Source organism: Engystomops pustulosus, chromosome 2, assembly GCF_040894005.1.
Source record: "Engystomops pustulosus chromosome 2, aEngPut4.maternal, whole genome shotgun sequence".
Classification (NCBI taxonomy): Eukaryota; Metazoa; Chordata; class Amphibia; order Anura; family Leptodactylidae; genus Engystomops; species Engystomops pustulosus.
Genome location: NC_092412.1, coordinates 193403166 through 193425013, shown reverse-complemented (window position 1 = coordinate 193425013; position 21848 = coordinate 193403166). Strand labels below are relative to the sequence as shown.

Below are 21848 nucleotides of genomic sequence, written 5' to 3'. Positions count from 1 at the left end.
CAACGCCATCAGGTCTATCTGAGGAAGACCCATTTTCCGGACAATTTGTTGGAACACTTGTTTGTTCAGAGACCACTCCGAAGGTCTGACTGGATTGCGGCTCAGCCAATCCGCCTCCACATTCAATACTCCCCTGATATGAATCGCTGAGATGTTGTGAACCGTCTGCTCGGCCCAGGTCATCAGAAGGGAACACTCTCTGGCAAGGGACCGGCTCCTCGTGCCCCCCTGTTTGTTGATTTAGAAGACAACTGCCAGGTTGTCTGATCGGATCAAAACTTCTTGCCCGAGTAGGAGACTGGAGAAGTGAAGAAGTGCCAGACGTACAGCCCTCATTTCTTTGAGGTTCGAAGGCAATTCCATGTCCACTTCTTTTGAACCCACTGGTCTTCCAATAGGGCACCCCAGCCCCAATTGGATGCGTCTGATGTAAGGACCACTGGCTAAAAGAATTGGATGGAACTGCCTAATAGTGGGTTTCGGGACCACCAGATTAAGTCCCTGATAGCTTGGACTGAGATCGTCATTGGTTTGTCCAAGGACCGCAGACTCCTTGACCATTGGGAGAGAATGGACGCCTGGAGACCCCTCATATGGGTTTTTGCCCATGGGACTGCTTCTATTGCCAAGGTTATTCGTCCTAGGAGTGCCATGGCTTTCCTGATTGTTGTCCTGGGGTGCAAAATCAGATACTTGATCGCTTTCTTCAGAGCAGTAATTCTGGCTGATGACAAAGAGAGCGTCATGTTGGAAGAGTTTACTATGAAACCTAGAAATTTCTGAGAGGTTGCAGGAACCAGAGACGACTTCTTTTTGTTGATCACAAACCCATGAACCTCCAGAGTCTTCAGGACCACTGCTAGATCGTGGTACATCAAGCGCTCCGTTTGAGCTATCAGAAGCCAGTCGTCTAGATCACCTTGTAACCTGAGGGCTGCCGATAACACCACTGCGACCTTCGTAAATACTCTGGGCGCTGAACTCAGACTGAAGGGAAGACATGTGAACTGGTAATGCAGTACTGTTTTTTCCTGAAGTATAGCGACCCGGAGAAACTTCCTGTGACTCTGAAGTACTGGAATATGCAGATACGCATCTTTCAGATCCACTGTCGTCATTAAGCAGTTCCTGGAGATTAAGGGAATGGTTGTTCTGATTGATTCCATCCTGAATCTCTTCTTCAGAACAAACTGGTTGAGGCAGGTAAGATCCATCACCAGCCTCCAAGATTCTCCTTGTTTTGGGACAGGAAATACTCTGGAATAAACCCCTGAAGCTCTCTGGGGATAGGGGACAGGCTCCAAGGCACCCTTTTCTATGAATTCCTGAAGAAAACAAGGAACAATTAGACTGCCAGGTTGGTTGATGAAGAACCTGTCTGGAGGAAAGCTGGTTAGCTCCAGAGAATAACCTCTTCTCACGAGAGAATTGACCCATGCGTCTGAAGAAGTTTTGACCCATATGTGGGAAAACTGGGAAAGCCTTGCTCCGACTTTGACAGGCCTGGCGTCATAATTCAGACTTCTTGGAGGGCTTCGAATGAGGCTTTTTATTCTGGACAAACCGATTGCTGAAACCCCTTTTGTCATCTCTTCTAAACTGTCTTCTGACTTGTGGAGATCTTTGCCTAGAACAAAAGGACTTAACAGATGTTCTTTTCTTAGGCTTGGGGAAAGAAGTGCCCTTGTCATCATTAATGACCTTCAGGATCTCTTCCAGCTGTGGACCAAACAGACTTGACGGCTGAAATGGTAGATTACAAAAATGGGTTTTAGCAGGGACATCTCCCGGCCAGAGCTTTATCCAGAGTGCACGCCTTATAGAATTTATGGAGGCCAGGCTGGCTGATGTTAGCTTGATTGTATCCACATGAGAGTCGCAAAGAAACTCTGCCGCTGATTTGAGAAGAGAAATATCCTCTACAATATCCTTCCTCGATACGCCATCCCTGACATCATGGGTAAGCTGGCTTAGCCAGATCCTCAATGCCCTCGCCACCGGAACAGAGGCCAGAGAGGTTTTACATATATTTGCAGAATGGGTATAAGCCCGTCCTATGAACGAGTCCATCTTCCTATCAATAGGATCTTTCAGGAGGGTCGCCTCCTCAGCTGGAAAGATGGAGTTAAGCGCTATGGCCAGGGACATATTCACTTTAGGGAGAGACTCCCATTCAGCGGACAAAGCAGGATCCAATCTGTACATAGACTTAAATCTAACCCCAGGTTTGGGGTTTCTATCAGGTTTTTTCCAAGCAGCCTCCATCAGATTCTTCAAATCTGGATGGCTGGGCAAATATTTGGCTTTCTTCTTAGGGAAATAATAAAGAGCTTCTCTCTTAGAGAGATCTTCAGTGTCTTTATCTGACTCCACTGCTTCTTTAATGGCTTTTATAAGCCTGGCAACACCATCTTTATTAAACAGGTAGAAATCATCTGGAGAGGCTTCTGCCTCATCCTCTGAGCTGACCTTACCCTCATACCTATAGTCCTCATGACTAGAGGGCCCTGGGGAGTCTGATGGTACAGGATATGATCTTTTCCTATTTTTACATTGGGAGTGAGAGGTTTCAGCTACCGCCTGAGCGATAGTAGTTTTAAGCCAAGAAAAAAACCTGGTGGGATCTGCCTGTAAGGTCATCTCCTCCTGGTGTGGAGTGCATCCTTCACACAAGTCTGGTTCCCAATCCTCTGGTAAGGGATGGTAACAGGTAGTACAGCACCTATGCCTGCTCTTTCTGGCACTTTTTCTTCCTGAGGGCATCTGGAAGACACATAGTATTAGGCACAATAACACACTGCCATACAACAGAACCAGCAGGGCACCGGAGGAGCACTTACGATTCCCTTGGGTAGGCTCTGCTGCCTGGCGAGCGCTACCCACGCACCGCGCCATATCTGTTTAAATGGGGAAGTCTCGCGAGACCGGACCCCCTGCGCAACAGAAATCAAGCCGCGTCCCCCTCTCGGGCACACGCAGACCGCCCCGCACGACGCCGAGGCAACGCAACAAGCGCCATGACACCCGGCAAGCCCAACTCCATCCCTGGCAGGCGTGGTAAGGCAGGGGAAACAGAATACAGCGGGGAACACAGGGATACTTGCCTGAGGTGATAATAGCTGATATCAGCATACAGCAAGCCAGACATCCTGTGCTGTGCAGTGACCCTGTAACACACTCGGGTTATGCAGCAAGCTGCCATCGGGCAGCGGTCCCAAGGGAATGGAGCACCCAAACCGTGGGACAGGGAGCCAACGCTCAACCAAACTTCTTGTTATCCACTTCCACAGAAGAAAAAAACACGTGTGTTCATTGGCTCAGGGTGCGGTCACACGTTGCAGTTAAAACTGCATCCCAATTAGTTCTGAGGTGGATTTAGGTGCAGTTTTGTCAATTTCAAAGGTGAAAGACATGAACTGAATGGGTGAATTTGATTTTGAAGGAGAAACGTGTGCCACAAATGTCATTCACCTGTTGATTTGATGTCTTTCACTTGTTAAAATAAGTAATACCACTTAAAACCAACCCAAAACTAATTGTGATGCAGTTTTAACTGCAACGTGTGACTGCACCCTCAGGGATATTTTATAGGGAGTCAGCCTGCCAATCTCTATTGCTAATTAATTGTTATCTTCTGTCCAATAGGAGGATGTGAGACTTAACCCATTCAGTGCTGCCGTAGGACGACCAGGAAACAGTAGATGCATGTATACACATATACACAGTATATACACATTATATACACAGTAGATGCATATATACACATATACACAGTATATACACATTATATACACAGTAGATGCATATATACACATATACACAGTATATACACAGTTACACATATATACAGTAAATACACAGTATACACAGTATATACACATAGTATATATACTGTATATACATATATGCACTGTATATACATATATATATATATATATATATACATGTATATCATATATATACACAGATAAATACATACTGTATGTAATGTATATACTTACCCTTTTTATGGTGGCCGGATGTGACGTCAGGCTGGTGTTGTGGGGGTCTGTCGGTTGCTTGTTCCGACAGGAGGGGGGGTTGTACGGGCGGTGTTGGGGGGTTGGGCGGAGGACGGCTGCCTCTTTGCGCGGACGGAGGACGACTGCTTGTGCCGGCGGGTGGTGGGAGCGGAGGACTGCTGCTTCTTCGACCAGGGGGGGGGGGGTGTTCTGTGGAGGTCGGCTGCTTCTTCGGGCGGGGGGAGCAGGGACGGCTGTTTCTTTGGGCGGGAGGGGGGGAAGAGGAGGACGGCTGCTTGTTTGGGCGGCGAGGGGGATGGAGCGGAGGAATGTACAATACAGGAAGAATTATGACTGTTACAGTCTTTAGATGATATCTATACTCTCCCTGCTTCTGGTCTATACAGTGTAAAACTATTTCTGTCAACACTGAACAAAGCTTTGATGTTAGAATCCATAAGTCACCTTACACAAGGGTTAGTCCATATGCCAAAGAAATGTGTGTATAAGACACAAGGTATCCTATATATATATATATAGAAAACCTACATGTTTATATTTGTTATTCTATGTTTTACACCCTAGAAAACATTATAAAATAAAGGAAAGACATATGGACCATATGCCACATAAATACATCCAGTAGGACAGTTTTACAATACTTCACTAGCCACCACCATCATAATATCATATAACATCACAGGAATACATGGTCCACATGCTGTTATCACAACACAATAATACAATGCCACTTTAACAGGGGGCTCAAGGTGTACAGTGTTATACATATAAAGACATTATTCTTACAATATGGGGCGGGGAATTGACCATCAGCTCTAAGGAGATAAGGAAGCCAGCCATGGTGTGTCACAGTCAGAGAGAAAGTTTATATTTACAATAAAAGTTCTCTGAAGTTTCCTTCTGACTTTGACAGAACGATATTTTCCTTATATTTTTTGCTTATATTTTCGTTGACACATTAAACTGGAGAATTGGAACTGAATTTACATATTGGACTTTTCATTGTGCAATGTTTTATTGGTTCTTGATGGCTCACTGTCCTGTTATCTATGTAAATAGGTCATGCCCATTGCTTAATACTTTGATGCCTTCCTGCTGTCAATGAGCTGTTGATATGAAATGTGAAACATTTGTCCTGTGTCATATGATGCTGATTAGCATAATTGAAAAACTAGAAATAACAGAATAACATCACTAGGCAAACGTTCCCTAAATAGGTACAATAGAATGGTCAGTGCTACACATTTTATTCTGTCCAGTATTTTTTAAATATTATTTTTAACCTGTGCACATATAAATGAGAAAAAAGAGACGTAGAATCTTAATGATTAATATAATTAGTTAAGCATCTTTCCTTCTATACAGTATTTGAGCTGAGTTCTTGGGGTTTGCTGCTTTTATAGCTGTATTACTCCAGCCATTAACATTATAACCTTGCCCACTTCACACACTGGACTCTTTGCCCTTCTCTTGTTAATTCTCTCTTCTCCAGCACGTAATGTTATTTAGTACTGTTTTTAATAACCTTATGGATGTAGTAATCACAGTATATTGATATATTTCCTCATTACTCAGTTTTACTGTAGGTTTCAGTATTCAACCTACTACACATTGCAGATTGTGGGATGCTGTAGGGTTGCCACAGCAGCCAGATTCCTGAATCTGGCCACCAGGTCTTCCAGATACAGCCCCCTATTAGTCCTAGCCATAGGCTGGGACTAATAGCCTGACTTTTATTGTAAAACTTAAGTTTAGGAGTATAGCAACATATTCTAAAAGTGATCATGTATATCTCAAAGTCTCCTAGAGACATATTTAAAATAATAATAATAATAATAATATAGTAATTATATCATGTGTAAAACATGGTACAAAATGTCCATAACTACTCTGGCTACAAGGATATTTTATTATTATACCCATTCTCTGAAGGACATAAAAGATAAAAAACCTATCCCATGTTAGTGTTTCCACCCTCCCGAAAATGTAATACAAAGTTATCAAAAAATGGTATCTACCCCAAAATAATACCAATTAAAATGTTGATTTATTCCACAAATAAAGTGTGTGTGCACATTACTCAGGACACAGTTTGTGTCAGTTCATGTGCAGATGGTGGAATTTCGGCATAGAGGCTGGTCCCTGCCACCAGTGTTCCTCCACATGCAGCTGTCCCTATCAGTACTATCAGCGAAACTGTCAGCCCACTGCAAACAAAAAAGCACAGGATTTTCACTCTTTCCATACCTAGCACAACTTTCACCCGATGATTGAACGTAGAGGTGATTAGATTATCTAGTCATTGTCTGTAAAGAGCCATTAGAACCTTTAGGTTTCTTATCTCTAGCTATCAGTGGAGGTTTGTGGATAAATAAAAAAGGAAGGAGTAGGACACAGGAACATTTTTCCTTAATAAATCACATTAAAAGTTTTTCTATTATCCTCTGCGCTATTCATTTAGGAAATTTTATAGAAAGTTTAGTTACACAGTAAGAAAATTGTACATGTACAATGTACATATTGATGTCTCCTTATTTGCAATACACTGCAGAATAATAGCTTGTTTTTTTCATGTTGAACAGTGAACTACATAAATGTTTTCAACCAAAATCAAGTGGCAGAGCAGCCATTGCAGCCCCCAAAAATGCAATAATACATTTTCTTTACCATTTTATATTTATCCTAAAAATGAAGCCACACACAACTCTTGCTGAAAAAACAATCCCTCATACACTTAAACCATGTCCATAAGGTGTTATATCAAACTTTTGACATTCTGTAAATCCATTGTGAAGATGATAATAACTTTTAAATATACATTATAAAATAAATATGTTCCTCTGTTTTTTTTCTTCTTTTTTTCCTCTGATCGGCGCCCCCCCCCCCCCCGAAGTCGGTGGGGGGGGGGCATCGTAGGGGAAAGACCCCCAAAGGCAAGTTAAATGCTGTGGCATTTAACGGATTAAACACCCACGTTCTGAGCCCACTCCGACCGTGGGTGTTACACTGGGGTGTCGGCTATTAGTTACAGCCGGCACCCTGTGTATTCTGATGCCAGTTCGGCTCAGATCTTGAGCTGAACCTGCATCAGCTCTGTGTCCGATATATCGGATGCTGAGCGCTAAGTCACTGCACCGTATGAAAACGGCCGTATGCTACCCGTACCGTTTTTTTTTGCGGGTTACATAGGGCCACATTCATTTCAATGAACAATACGTCCAGCCATTTATATTGCCATTGTTAACAACGTACTATACCGTGTACAAGCCATATAAAAATATAGAGCATGTGCTATTTTCTCCCGTATTTCAGTTCTGTATGCCCTAGAAGTCTATGGGGACGTATTGCAACCCCTTTGGTGTCTGTAGTATGAGTAATGGATACAGCTGTTTCCAGGGAACAGACGGAGGCAACGTTGTGCAAAATAACTCACGGTTCTTTATTAGAACAACTGCAGGCAATGGGCCAAACGATCTTGTCATAGATGCCGAATTGTTGGAGGATTCCGGATTACTGCAGTGGTCATGGAGAGTGATCCGCAGGAGTGGGTTCACCAACCTGGTAGTAGATGCAGGCAGGGATGTAGCTGTGTCCAATACTGGAAGCTGCAGCTTTGTCCTGGGTAGTAGTTCTATGTATAGCACTGAAGGTGTGCTACACACTATCTCTCTGGTCACTGACAATCTGCAAGGTGTTCTCTCTAGGAGAGCTGGATTCCAAAACATGCTCTTCTGTCAGGAGCTGGACTCCAAGAGCCTTGCCCTTTCCTGTCCAGGGGTTTTGTGATTCCCTGGTTAGGTGGTGGTTCACTCTCCAATCACACTCCAGTTCACATGAAAAAATACAATTGGATGATAACTATAGCGTAGTTAACCCTTACCGCTGTTAACCACTGATGACCAGGTCTAGAAGCTACCTGGAGGGTTCGCGACTCCCTCTGTCAGCTCCTAACCAGGAGAGGACACTGTTCGCAACTACCCCTCTGACCATGTATGGGCAGGGGTGTTTCATATGTATATGTGAATTCCCTCTGTCTAGCAATCCGCAGTGAATACTAGAGAAGTTGGAGAAAGATGAAAAATAGGGTAGTGTGTCTGAATGGTGGCTTGTTCTTGAGGAAGATTTCCTAGTTGTGTAAAAACCTCAAAGAAGCCGGATTATCTCTGAAGTTCCCAATACTATATCAGTATCAAGGGACAGCACAAAGGATCAATAGCTCCAGCCAGTATTCTTTATATGACTTTTTTTGTGCTCTAGTTGATCGGTCCTGGACTGTTTGTGGCTCTGATATATTGAGGTGTGCAACACATATACAGTTTTTTATTCTGCACATAGTGCAGTTTGCACTAGTTTTAATAAACACAATTTGAATGCGATGAACAAGCTTAATTTTCTGGCACACTGACTAAAGCTCCCCCCCTTTCCAGAGACCATGCCCCTACATCTAACAAGTTGGAAGCTGACCAAAAATAGTATAAAACCCTTAATAAATGTGTCGCGACTACTCCAGAATTCTGTTGTAGACCGATTGTTAAATCTCCCCCAAAATGTCTAGCCCTGGCCTGTAGAACTTAGAAAGAAACACAGAAATCAACCATTTCCAGCATATTCAGATTTCAGCTTCAACTAATGCAATGGGGTACATTTACTTACAGGGTCACCGGAGTTCACTGAAAGTGCATTGTCCGTCTATAACGTAGCGTGCAGCTATTCACTAAGATCAATCGCCAGAAATCATGAATGTGTCGCTTCCCCACTCAGGTCCGACAGAGTTCACCATCTTTTTTGTTGTACACCTTTAACATAGGGCGTGCAACACAATTTGCAAGTTAAATAGGGCGCTTGGTCCGACTCAGTAGGACCATCTGATGGCTCGCCCCCTAGTTTGTGTCGCATGGCGGTCAGTGCAGCTGCGCCTCAAAAGGGTCACGTGCGCCACAATCGTATGGCACACACTACTTATATACCTGTGCAAGCAGTTTTAGCCCCAATAAAGGTGCACAGTCCGACAAAAGTGCACCGCGCGACCCTTTGTAAATGAGCCCCAATGTGTGTCATACACTTCTAGTGATGTCTGTTTGGCATGTGTTTCACGTTACAGCTCTAGTAGGGTGTTGGCTGTCAAAATAGAAACTTGGCTAACTGGTCTAATGAGAAAGCTTCAGTGTTCAAATTCAATTATTGATTTTATTTGTTGGTGGCTTAACCAAGACAAAATGCTGTTCATATGCAATACCTGTCAGTATTTAACAAAAGGCCGATCACCAGGCAATGGGGCATATTTATCAGGACCTCTGCACACCGCCAGTGGCGCAGAGGCCCTGAAATAATCGCAAATGCTAGCTTATTGCTAGCTATTGCGATTATTTTCCCTAATCCGCCACCTTCACGCCAGTGGGGCGTGAAGGGGGGTGAAGGGGGGGGCGCGGCCGGCCGAGCGTGAAAAATCACCGGCCCTGCCTGGCGTAGGATAAACGCTGCGCTGCTGGCAGCCCGATATCGGGTTGCGAATTTGCAGCGGCGATGCGATCATACGCTGGCGCACGAGCGGCAGCGTATGATAAATTTCCCCCAATGTTTCTATTGAATAGTTTTCCATTTCTTTGATGCATATACAGTAAATAAATAAAGAAATTGAATGTTGCATCTATTGTCCCGCAGAGGGAATCTTTAGCTATACTTCTTATTGGGGGGCAAATTAGTCCATGCACCAAAAAAATTATTACACCAACTTAAAGCAGGTCTAAAAGTAGAATCTGGCAGTCTTACACTGCGACTGATTCATCATCACAATGTGGCTAACTAGTCTTGTAAGGAAAGCAATAAGCGAGAAAGATAAGGCGTTTAAGGTGCTAAAACGTGAAGGTAGCGATGAGGCATTACAGGATTATAAAGAGAAAAATAAATCCTGTAAAAAGCAGATAAAGGCTGCAAAAATAGAGAATGAGAGAAAAATTGCCAGAGAGAGCAAAAATAATCCCAAGTTATTTTTCAAGAATATAAATGATAAGAAACTAAAAACAGAGAGTGTGGGGTCCCCTTAGAAATAACATGGGGGTCATGGTGGAAGGAGATGAGGAAAGGGCCAGTCTACTGAATGTCGCCTTCTCAACTGTCTTTACCCAGGAAAATCCCCTGGTGGAAGACACAATGAGGAATAATGTAAATTCTTTTTGGAATGTCAACAGTTTAACCCAGGAAGAGGTACGGCGCCACCTCGCAAGCACTAAGATAAATCACCGGGGCCAGATGGCATACACCCCCGGGTTCTGCATGAACTATGTACCGTGATAGACAGACCGTTATTTTTAATATTTGAAGATTCACTGAGGACTGGTTATGTTCCACAGGACTGGCGCATAGCAAATGTGGTACCAATATACAAAAAAGGATCAAATAGCGATCCTGGAAACTACAGACCCGTGAGTCTAATTGCTGTGGTGGGGAAAATATTTGAGGGGTTTGTTAGAGATGCTATCCTGGAGTATCTCACTGTGCACAACCTTATAACCCAGCGTCAGCATGGGTTTATGAGAGATCGGTCCTGTCAGACTAATCTGATTGGTTTCTACGAGGAGGTAAGTTCAAGACTGGATCTGGGGGACGCTGTGGATGTTGTATATCTGGACTTTTCAAAGGCATTTGACACCGTGCCACATAAAAGGTTGTTATATAAAATGAGACTGCTGGGAATAGGAGAAAATCTGTGTATTTGGGTAAGTAATTGGCTTAGTGATAGAAAACAGAGGGTCGTCATTAATGGCACATTCTCAGATTGGGTTGAGGTTACTAGTGGAGTGCCACAGGGGTCAGTATTGGGGCCACTTCTTTTTAATATTTTTATTAATGACCTTGTAGTGGGTTTACACAGTCAAGTTTCTTGCAGGTTCTCTCCCTGTGTAAATTAGGGTTTACCAGCATATGACATAACCTCCATTACTTATATGTTGCTTGCCTTATACTGCTTGTCTAAAATTAACACATGAACACAAATTATTGTTTTAGTTATTTTCATTTTGTATCTTGGACATTTACATATTTTGGATCCTAGCCTGCTCAGTTAGTGAATTTCATTACAGGTAACCCATAAGGCAAATGTAAGGAAATTAGTTAGCTATTTTAATTATTAGTCTTTACATATACAGTATATTACAATAATGCAGCCGCCTTACCTCCACTGCTCCGTAATGACTGACTATAGGAAATTATGCTGAGACGTGAGTCATCTTCCCTAGTTTTTGAAGTTAGGCTACAAGACACATGGTGAGTGGCATTTATTCTCTGTAAACCGTATGCACCAACTGCAGGAAGAAACTGTGTTGCAATGTTCTTTCCCATCATGCATAGCTTCATATCTAATCTATGATATCAGAGGGCTTTGTGTTGTTGCAGAATAGGTGCTGCACAGTAAAAATCCAAAGCATATGAAATGCATTCTCTCCAGTGCATCTGAATAAAAGGTTCTGTCAGTTTTGGGCCTTGGCTGGGGCAGACAGCATATATTCTAATTAGTATCTAATATATAAAGATGAGTGTATATGTGTATATGTCCGCTAAAGGAATCTGCCCACACGTTTGCTATCACCAAATTTTGTACAGCTGCTCCCTGTGACTAAAGGATATATATGTGTACATTTAAATTAAAGGTGTCTGTAATGAAGTTTTATTTTCAATCCTGGTTCTTATGATAATCCAACATTTTTAAAATCCAATTGTCACAGAGACCAAAAAAAATTTGTCTGCAGTTACAATGATAAAATATACAGTTCTGACTTACATACAAATTCAACTTAAAAAAAACACAAAGTAATGTGGCCAACCTCTATTACTATTACTTGCGTAGCGTAGATAACATCACAGTTTTATAGTTTGGGTCAATGTGGACCAAATGTAATTATAAAATAAGTTATGAAATAAACTAATTTACAGAAAACTGACATACGTTACCAGTTGTCGGCTGCCGGTACCTGGCATCAGCAGATGTTTCCTTTAGAATCACACAATCCATACAATAAGAATAAAATGCACAATTCTGTAATTATTACTCCGCTTTTTAAAATGATGTTCAGGAGGTCACACACTTTATGTTAAGGAATCACAACCACAGTTTTGTATGATAAGCTTCCTTCAAATGCGGATGACATTGCATTCTGCTAGGATTGATAGTCTACAGCAGGAGAGGCAAACTAATTTTCACCAGAGGGCCACGTCAGCCTCGTGGTTGCCTTAATGGAGACAAATGTCATTTTATCATTGTAAAAATGTATCTACTTGATCTGTTTAGTAATTATATTTATACAGGAACATAACTGAGAAGAGGCTGAACCCCACAGCAGATTTCTGCTTGGGCCCCTCCTTTTCCTTAAAGAAATATAAACATATATATGTACACAAACATTTATATAATAACACACATTTAAACACTCATATGTACACATAGTTATTTATTTGATGTATATACAAAGTTCTAAACACGTACACACATTTATACACTCTTAGACACATGCATACATGTATACACTGTTACGCACACATATATACACTTATACATTCATACATACAGTATATACACACACAGCATCTACACATCCATACATTTATGTACACATACCGTATATACACATCATATACACACATTCAGTATATGTACATCAAATTTGCGCACTTAGGCCCCTTCCACACTGTTGCAGATCACGTCAGAGTTTGATCAGGATGCGATCAGTGTTTGGTCAGTGAAAAACTGACAATTTGTATCAGAGTGCAATCAGTTTTCAGTCAGAGTTTGTTCAGTGTCTCAGTTTTTCACGCGCGTTTTCAATGCAGTGAAATGGACTCAGGACTGAGCTCTATCTTTTCTATGGCAATTGATGCGTGAAAAACGCATTGCACTTGCAAGTGTCTCAGAGTGCAATGCGTTTTTGATGCGTCTCCATAGACTTGTATGGTGCGTTTTTCACGCGCGTGACTTGCAAAAGTAGAGCATGTCGAGATTTAAACGTGTGTTAAAAAAAACGTGAAAAAAATGTAAGTCTGAAAAGACCCATCGATTACAATGGGTCAGAGTGCAATGCAAGTTCTGCATGTCAGCGAGCTCAGAAAACGTGTGAGAGGTGCCTTGCGCTCCTGTATTTATACAGCATTACCACTACAAGCAGCCATTTGAGGGCAACCACAGAATTAGACATATTTTTCGATGATCTTAGATACCGCCATGGCAAGTATATGCTCCTACAGCAGCCAGAGTGCCCCCACAGAAGCCAAGAGTCAGAGTACACTCATAACATCCAAAGTTCCCCCACATAAGCCAACAGCAAAAGTGTGCTCCCAGCAGCCAGATCTCACTCAGCAGCCAGAGTGCCCTGACAATAGCCAGCAGCCACTGTTCCCCCACAGTAGCCAGAGTGCTCCACAGCAGCAAGAGTGCTCCTGCTCCTCCCAACTGCTCTCCCAAAGGTACAGCAGTCTTCCTTAGCACTGTGTGTGGCAGCTGTACACACCAGCTCTGACATTGGCAGATGTGATGACATCATCACATAAGTCAGCTACATATCCTGGCATGCAGACAATGTACAAAGAACTAGAAGAAGACTGCTGTAGCTTTGGGGGAGTGGGTATGGGAGAGTATGGTAGTTCCCTGTCCCTTTTCTGTTCTCCAGACTAGCACAGCATAGGTAAAGGGATACTGGCCGGACAACACATGGCCCACGTGTCTTGTGTTTGACTTTTCTGGTCTGGAGGTTAAAGGGAAGGTCCATTTTTTGTCACTGATATTCCTTATTGGAGTCCATCAGTCTTAAAGCAATCTCATAGATTGTAAACTCTTGTGAGCAGTGCCCTTATTTTTATTTTAACTGATGATCGCGTTGGCACACACCCTTAAGAAACCCTGCTCCTTCAGGCAGGGAGCCACGTGGGCTTACTAACTTCATTTTCTGGGAATAGAGAGAACGCATTTTTCTAGCTAAACAATGTGGGCACAAGTTAGTATACTGCAATAGGAACTTGTTATTAGGCTTATTAGTGTATCTGGTGACAGGTTCTCTTTAAAGTAGGTGGCCATGTATTGAGCACGAAGGTCAGAATTCAAAGAGAAAATATTATTAAGGATTAAGACATTATAAAGGACATTATATTGGTGAAATAAATCTGTTCTGGAAGGTGAAGGGCGTTATAGTGAATGAGCATGAATTTGAAATGAAAATATGCCGATGTTTGTGGATTTTCTCCACAGATTTTCAGCACACTAAAGGAAAGGGTTTGAGGCTTGTGTCAGCATAAAGAGATGTCACCCATCACAAGTAGGAAGAAGATGGTTCAGTAATCTATGAGAACACCATGGGTAAGGATGGTTAAGTAAAGTTTAAAGTGTATGAGATATATACATAGGTGAGTGAAGGAGGGAAGGTACTGGTGGGATAGATGGATGGTAGGCTAGTAACATTAGCTTTGTCAAGAACACTTTTAATTTGCATATATGCGTGAATTAGTGTGTGAAGAACACATTGCAGATGTTTCCATACATCTGCAATGTGTTCTTCACACATATTGTTCTTCACATACTATTGTGAAGAACACCGTTCGGCACGCGTGTCTTCGGATAATTTAGCAGATGTACGGAAACATCTGCAATGTGTTCCTCACTGTGTTCTTCACTTAAATGATACTGTGTTCACTGTTTTCATTGTATTCTTCACTGTTCTTCACTGTGTTTCCTTAAGTAAATGCTCGATCTCGAGCCGGCGAGATACTCGTCCGAGTAACGAGCCGTTTCGAGTACGCTAATACTCGAACGAGCATCAAGCTCGGACGAGTATACTTGCTCATCTCTAACCATAACCACAGCCCCATAGTTGGTACAGTATATGGTTTGAAGCAACATAAGCAATTAAAATATTTCATCATAAGTTATATTTGGATTATGATTATGAAAAACTTAATGTGCCATTTTACAAACGATGGGGGTAATTTATCTTCTTTTTTTCTCCTATATTTGCCACTTTTTTCACAGTAAAATGGCGCAATTTTGGCACAAATAAACTCAAATTCCAAGCAGACATAAACAAAAGTTTAGATGGGGGTTACAGAAGAATTTGTAACTTAAAAATAAATAAATAAAAATGTGCTAAAAAACAACAGACATATATGCCTGATACATCATCTTCTAAGATAAATGAAACAAGCAAAAACCCAGAAAATGACAGGCAGAGTTGTGTACCTCTTGTAGTTTTGCTGCACATGTCCTTGATTTATTAAATTTGCATCTTTTGAGAATTGTCCAAAGGTTTTTGTTCCAAACCTCTGTACCCACACAGACACAGAGAACTAGCAGATAAAAATCTCTAATGGGAGATTGATATCTAATGAGATGAGATGAAAAAGATGACGAACATGTACAATGTCCAGACTACATTTTGTTGTGCAGAGACTAAAAGTTACAGATATGTAAAAAAAATAAAAATTCTTGCTCAAATAAGTCTTTGCCTTTTTTAATTATAATGTACAGGAAACGGAGTGTGATAACATTTTCAGATCTGCACATTAAGATAATATTAAGACATTAAGACAATAATCCCACTCAAAGAGATGACCCTATAGACAATGATGAAGTCGTTACTTGAGAAATTTTACATTTTAAAACTGTGCAGAAGTATTTTTTTTTATGTTGCACAGAGTTCATTTTTCATTTGGAATGTGAAGACCTTTGTTTCCAGCAATAAAAAGTGAGGTTTTTATCAAGTGCTCCTGCTCGGAGCAGGTGTATTTTTGAAACTTTTTTGTGACTTTTTAGGCGAAAAATTATGATCGATGCCATGCAAATATCTGCAGCACAGCCATTCACTATCTCAGATAAGTTGCAGACACTCAAAACCACTTTTGCTTGCACCCAATAAAGTCGCAAATTAGAGACAAACTGCATCAAAAATTGTGCAGATAACACCAAAAACAGTCTATGATCATTGTTCCCCTATGTTTTTTTTGTAGTTCTTGTTTCTTTTAATTTCTTTGGCTCTGATGTTTTTTTTAATGAAAAAATATATCAATTATATGAAGCATATGAAGAGTCCTTTGACATATTTTTGTTACCTTGTTTTGTGATGCTGATGATGGATTAGTTTTGCATCAGAATTTTTGCACAATTTGGTGTAAGTTATAAATGGGTTGTTAAATTGAAATCCAAATAGAAAACTGTGAAGTTCAATGCAGACCTTTAATAACGGACACAAAAAAAACATGTAAAATATCGTAATTTGCATTAAATTAATTAAGATTAAATAAGAATAATTAAGATTATCACTAATTTATTAGAACACTTACACTTTTTTTTGAATCACGCCAACCAACCATTGAAGCCCAAGATCTTTGAAACACTCAGGTATAACAAGTTGCAAATGATACATGCCACAAATGATATCACCACAATGGGGAATATTAGCAATTCAGCTCATTTGTTTACAGTTTATTGAATCCTTTTATTTTATTCAGGTAACCTGTGCATCCTGGCTGCCCTCTAGTGGTTAGCTGTAATATTATGTCACTGGAACAATATAAAAATGTAAATGTCTACTTCACCCAACAATATTTGTGTGTCCAGTGGTGCATCAAAATTTGCTGTGGGTTTTTTTTAAAGTAATTGAAATACAGTACATAAATAGGTTGCCACAAGCAGTGGAGAATTTTGATGTTTAAAGCCTTGCCCTTTGTCCCGCCCCATCACACCCTTTAGAGTAATGACAAAAAATAACGACCCGTCCATCAATTTAGGGGACTCCACACTGTATTATATTCTTTTAAGTGGCCTTCCTTTAGCCCCCACTTATAATGCATCTTTTTTTTCCAGTAACCCCCTTTTCTGTGGCCCACACATAAAGCCCCATTTTATGTAGTCCCTTCCTATTATTCGCCATTGTCTTTACACCACCACCACCATTCGTAAATCCCTAATTTGTGTAGACCCCTTTCCAACCTTTCTTACATTTTTAAAGTTAAATTAAAAATAAAACTTTCCTTGTTCCTCCACAGCAAATTTAGCAAAACTTTCCTTGTTCCTGCCCTCTTCTTTGCTACTTTGTCTAGAGAACGCAGAATAGAATTGACATGTGGGATAATAATAATAATAACAATAATTTAATTATATAGCGCACACAGATTCCACAGCGCTGCACAGAGGTTGCCAAATTGGTCATTGTCCCCATGGGGCTCACAATCTAATCAATCTACCAGTATGGTTTGGAGTGTGGGAGGAAACCCATGCGGACACAGAGAGAACATATAAACTCTTTGCAGATGTTGAGCTGCGTGGGGCAGACTCTAAACATCCAAGACTGCCCCGCTTAATCTGGGACAGTTGGGACATATGCAATATAGTGAGATGCATATCTCTTCATACATTTACTGTTTAAATTGGTTAGTTGTACATTTTCCAGGCCAAAACATGCCCAAATTAGTAAAATCTGGACAAAAGGCAGGTAATTACATTGCAAATTTGATTTATTTCTTATACCAAGTAAAGACACTTCTACCAGGAGATTATAGATAAAGACAGGGGGTTATTATAAAGCGGGGATGCCTTTTTATATCTTCTTGCTAAAGTTTATTGCTATATAAAATATTGTTAAAATAAAAGTCCTACATTGTATTCACTGCTGCCAGTTACAATATGTGATCATAATGCAGCCTTTACAAGTTGTCCACCACATGAAGGGAGTTTTAAAGAGAATTACCATCAAAATCAAGTATGAAAGACCAGGGACATTACTCATAGATCCAGGCACCGTGACTGGTAATCTTCTTATACCGTATATACTCGAATATAAGCCGACCCGAGTATAAGCCGAGGTACCTAATTTTACCACCAAAAACTGGGACAACATATTGACTTGAATATAGGACTAGGTGGGAAATGCAGCCACTGGTCTATAATTAAATGTCCAGTAGTTTTCCCTCATCAATAAAATGTACACAGCAGAGTTCCCTGTTAGTGTAATGTCCACAGCAGAGTACCCCTTTAATGTCCACAGCACAGCGCCCCCTTAAAGTGACGTCCACAGCAGAGTACCCAATAAAAAAATAAAGTTAGTACTCACCATCCGGTGCTGCCCCCCCGTGTCCTCATTTCCCCATAGCAGGTCTTTAGGTTTCTGGGTTGGGCCAGATGCACTTCTATGTGATCTGCCGGCAGAGAACCTAAGACGTGGTAGTGTCGCCGCCTGCTGATGTCATAGTTCTGTGACGGAAAATCGCATAGACGTGCATCTGCTGGCCGGCCCAGAAACCTAAAGATCTGCTAAGGGGAGAAGAGGACACCGGGGGACAGTGCCGGAGGGTGAGTACTAACTTTATTTTCTTACATTGTGAACATTGTGCTGAAAAAGTCGGCTTATACTCGAGTACATACGGTATTTGTTATCCATGTCCTCCTTCCTTCTAAAATCACCTATTAAAATGATTTCTCCCTTCCCCCTGCTCCCTTAGCACTTCCCTCTCCCTCTGCCTCCAGGTCCTCATAAGTTTATTTGTAAAGGTTAATTTTAGAATGAAGGAGGCCATAGATAACAAATATAAGAAGAATACCATGGTCACAGTGGCTGGAACTATGAGTAAGTGTCCCTGGTTTTGTGTTTAAATGGTAGATTTACTTTAAGGCACTTTTTCTGGAGTCTGCAATAATGCGCATAAAATTTATTCCATTTCACAGGATGGTCGATCGTTTGAATATATCTTAAATTTTAATACTTCTGTCACATATATATATATATATATATATATATATATATATATATATATACAGACGGTCCCCTACTTAAGGACACCCGACTTACAGACAACAAATAGTTACAGACAGATCCCTCTGACCTCTGGTGAAGCTTTCTGAATGCTTTAATATAGTTCCAGACTGCCGTGATCAGCTGTAAGTTGTCTGTAATAAAGCTTTATTGATAATCCTTGGTCCCATTACAGCAAAAAAGTTTAAATTCCAATTGTCACTGGGGCCAAAATTTTTTTGGTCTGGATCTACAATTATAAAATATACAGTTTCGACTTACATACAAATTCAACTTAAGAAAAAACCTCCGGACCATAAGGGACAGTCATAAGGGACAGTCTGTTTTTTTCCGTATGATTTTATAAGTTTCAGTACACAGTTAGGAAGAAGGTGAAGAGCACACAATAAGCCATTTTGTTTATTTCACAAAGAAGTATGTATACTTTGGAAAGTACCTGAAACATCCCTTAGTTTCTGGTCGGCTGCAGTATAAGCAGTAAGGAGTATATGACTTACTGTTAATTATTTCTAGATACTTAGCAATTGGCAAAGGATAAGATAATTTTTTTTTCAAAGCACAAGAATGAAGGCAGAGTTATGTATTTTACCATTGTGTTATCAGTTATGTTCATCATACATGAGCTTGATAACTGCACCTCCAATATAAATTCATTGTAGGTAAAATCTCTGCCAATTTCCAGTGCATATTGAAATAAAGCAACTGCAAGGCAAGCAAAATGCTCACAAAACGCTATAAATGCCTACTGGGAACCTTTCACTTTCCATATTTAGTTAGCATTGTGGGTTTTTCCGAAACAAATCAATCCACTAGCCACGTCTATTTAAGCTCCTGCATCAGTTTTCTGTCTGACTTTGCACATTCTTTTCAGTGCAAACTGCTTATACAGGTATTTATAAATTGTCTGCAACACATTTTTGTTGCACTATACCCAACGTGACACAATTGGGCCATTCCAGTGCACATGTGGACCATGTGCCAGATTTATCATCCACTGTCAGACAGAATTGTGTTGCACACCCTATGTTAAAGGTGCACTTTAAAAAAAAGTGGTGCATTCTGGAGCAGTGCAGGGAGTGTCATATTCATGAAGACCCTACTCCAGAAATCCTGAATCTGACGCCCGCTGCACACTAAACAGTAAAACTGCACATAGCAAGGAAGATTGTGAGGATTTTAAACAGTGTCCTGTGGCCTTTCTAGTCTGTTCTCTACCATTGTGCTATGTAGCCCGATTGTTTTTACCTGGCTTTTTGTTGTTGGTGTTTCTGGCTTACCTGTTTTACACTTACTAGTTGCTATACAGAAAAAATCTTTTGAATGTTATTATTCCCCTGCATAACTTTCCCTGTGCTTTGCTCTCAATCCCATGATACTTCATCACAGCATCAAAAAAATCACAAAAATGCACTCACTGATAGAAGGCCAATTTGTAACATAAAAACGTAAAAATGTCTGCACCTTTCTAACCGGTCAATTGGATTAATAAGTCAAAGGGGTTGATATGGAATTCTCCTTCTTTGTGGCTCTTCAGATGCTTTCAAAACTAAATGGGATTACGTAGTCCATTTAGTGGCTTTATATGAACCCACAATATTTGTTATCTATGCCATGCCATGCCATGCCATGGGCATTCAAAAATGTGATTTAAAAAATATAGCTTTCTTAAATTAATGCAACAGAAGAATCATTTTGTTCTTTATGTTAGCAAATTAGGTAGCATTCACTTAACATTGCATGATTGTAAGATAGACAAGTATTCTTTTTTGAGTTCTGTTCCAAATTCATATTAATAAGTCATAACAAGTCATATGTAGACTCAAGCACACAAGGATATTTGGGATTGTTATCACACACTACAAAAGGTATCTATATGGGGTATATAAATATTTGCCAAACTGGCCGATTAACAAAAATCATGCAAGGTTCACATTTTTCTTCGACCATCAAACACCACAAACAAGATATATTTCTAATATTGTCAAAGAGGAGCTTGAGGGTCTGAAGTATTATAGGACATTAAAGATTTCATATAATGGACCCTATGCAAGACTACTCACCCAAGTGAACTATGGACATGGTACTTTTAATAATATATGAGTATGTTGTCTTGTTGTGTGTCCTGTTGGTTTTAATCCTTTTGAGTAAATTTTATTATTATTTTGTAAGTTTTATTTATCCTGTATACCCTAATTGGAAATTTGGGGGGGGGGGGATTAATGTGTAAGGGGAGGGGCTTTTTATATAATAAATTCAGACCTGCCAAAAAGAAAAGCCACCATCAGAGGTCAGACCGATTATTTCTCATTCCATATATGGTCGACTTATCGGGAGAAGTTTCAGGAATATTTTAACTGTAATCAGATACAATTAACAAGTAGTTTAATAAATTAGTGTAGTCTAATAAATGTATATATTTAAATACAAAATACTTCAGACTTTAAAAAACTCCCTTAGTAAAATATCTCAAGCAACTTCCTTATTAGAGTTATTTGTGTCTTCAGCTTCCATTATCTTCTCTGCACATGTGACTCTATAGGTTCTCTCAGAAATCTAAAAGAAAAGACAGAAAAATTAAGCAATTCAATTTTCACAGCATGTTTTATATTAATAAAAATGATATTATATTTTAGTATTGTATATTTTATACACCATACATCAAGGAGTATTTACCTGAAGGCTAGCTTCTTCCCAGATTCTTTTTTCAGAAGGTTTATTTTGTAGTACTGTCGCAGGGCTCGTGACATCTTATCATAGGTCATTTTTGGGCGGTTCTGCATGTAATAGTTACATTGTTTATTCTCGGTATGGCTTGTGTCTATTTTATTTGAACAATTTTTTTTTACTTCTTTACTGTTTCTATGGAATAGAATTATGATAGAGGCTATTTTATCCATTTAGAGTGAACCTATATAAATCAAACTTGCCCAGAAGACTACGCCTTTGAGAAGGAGACCGGTTTTTCCTAGTGATTGATTTTCCTCTCATTCTACTGTAAGGAATCTACCTCTCTTTGAAAAGACCTCCCCTATCCAACTAAATG

At 40.3% G+C, this 21848-nt stretch overlaps 1 protein-coding gene across 4 annotated transcripts in view; it reads right to left on the bottom strand.

The window, feature by feature from the left end:
- LOC140119060 (uncharacterized) overlaps nt 1–21298 on the bottom strand; it is a 31626-nt gene extending 10328 nt beyond the window's left edge. For 2 of the 4 annotated variants that reach the window (XM_072137685.1, XM_072137687.1), the window contains exon 1: nt 16107–21293. Coding sequence is in view for 1 of the 4 variants with exons in the window: in XM_072137684.1 (XP_071993785.1) it covers nt 16107–16276 (170 nt within the window). In the remaining 3 variants the exon portion in view is untranslated. Of the gene's footprint in view, nt 1–11194; nt 11277–16106 lie in introns of those variants that run through there. The other 2 variants (XM_072137684.1, XM_072137688.1) reach the window with 2 other exon arrangements.
- Nucleotides 21299–21848: the final 550 nt, after the last annotated feature.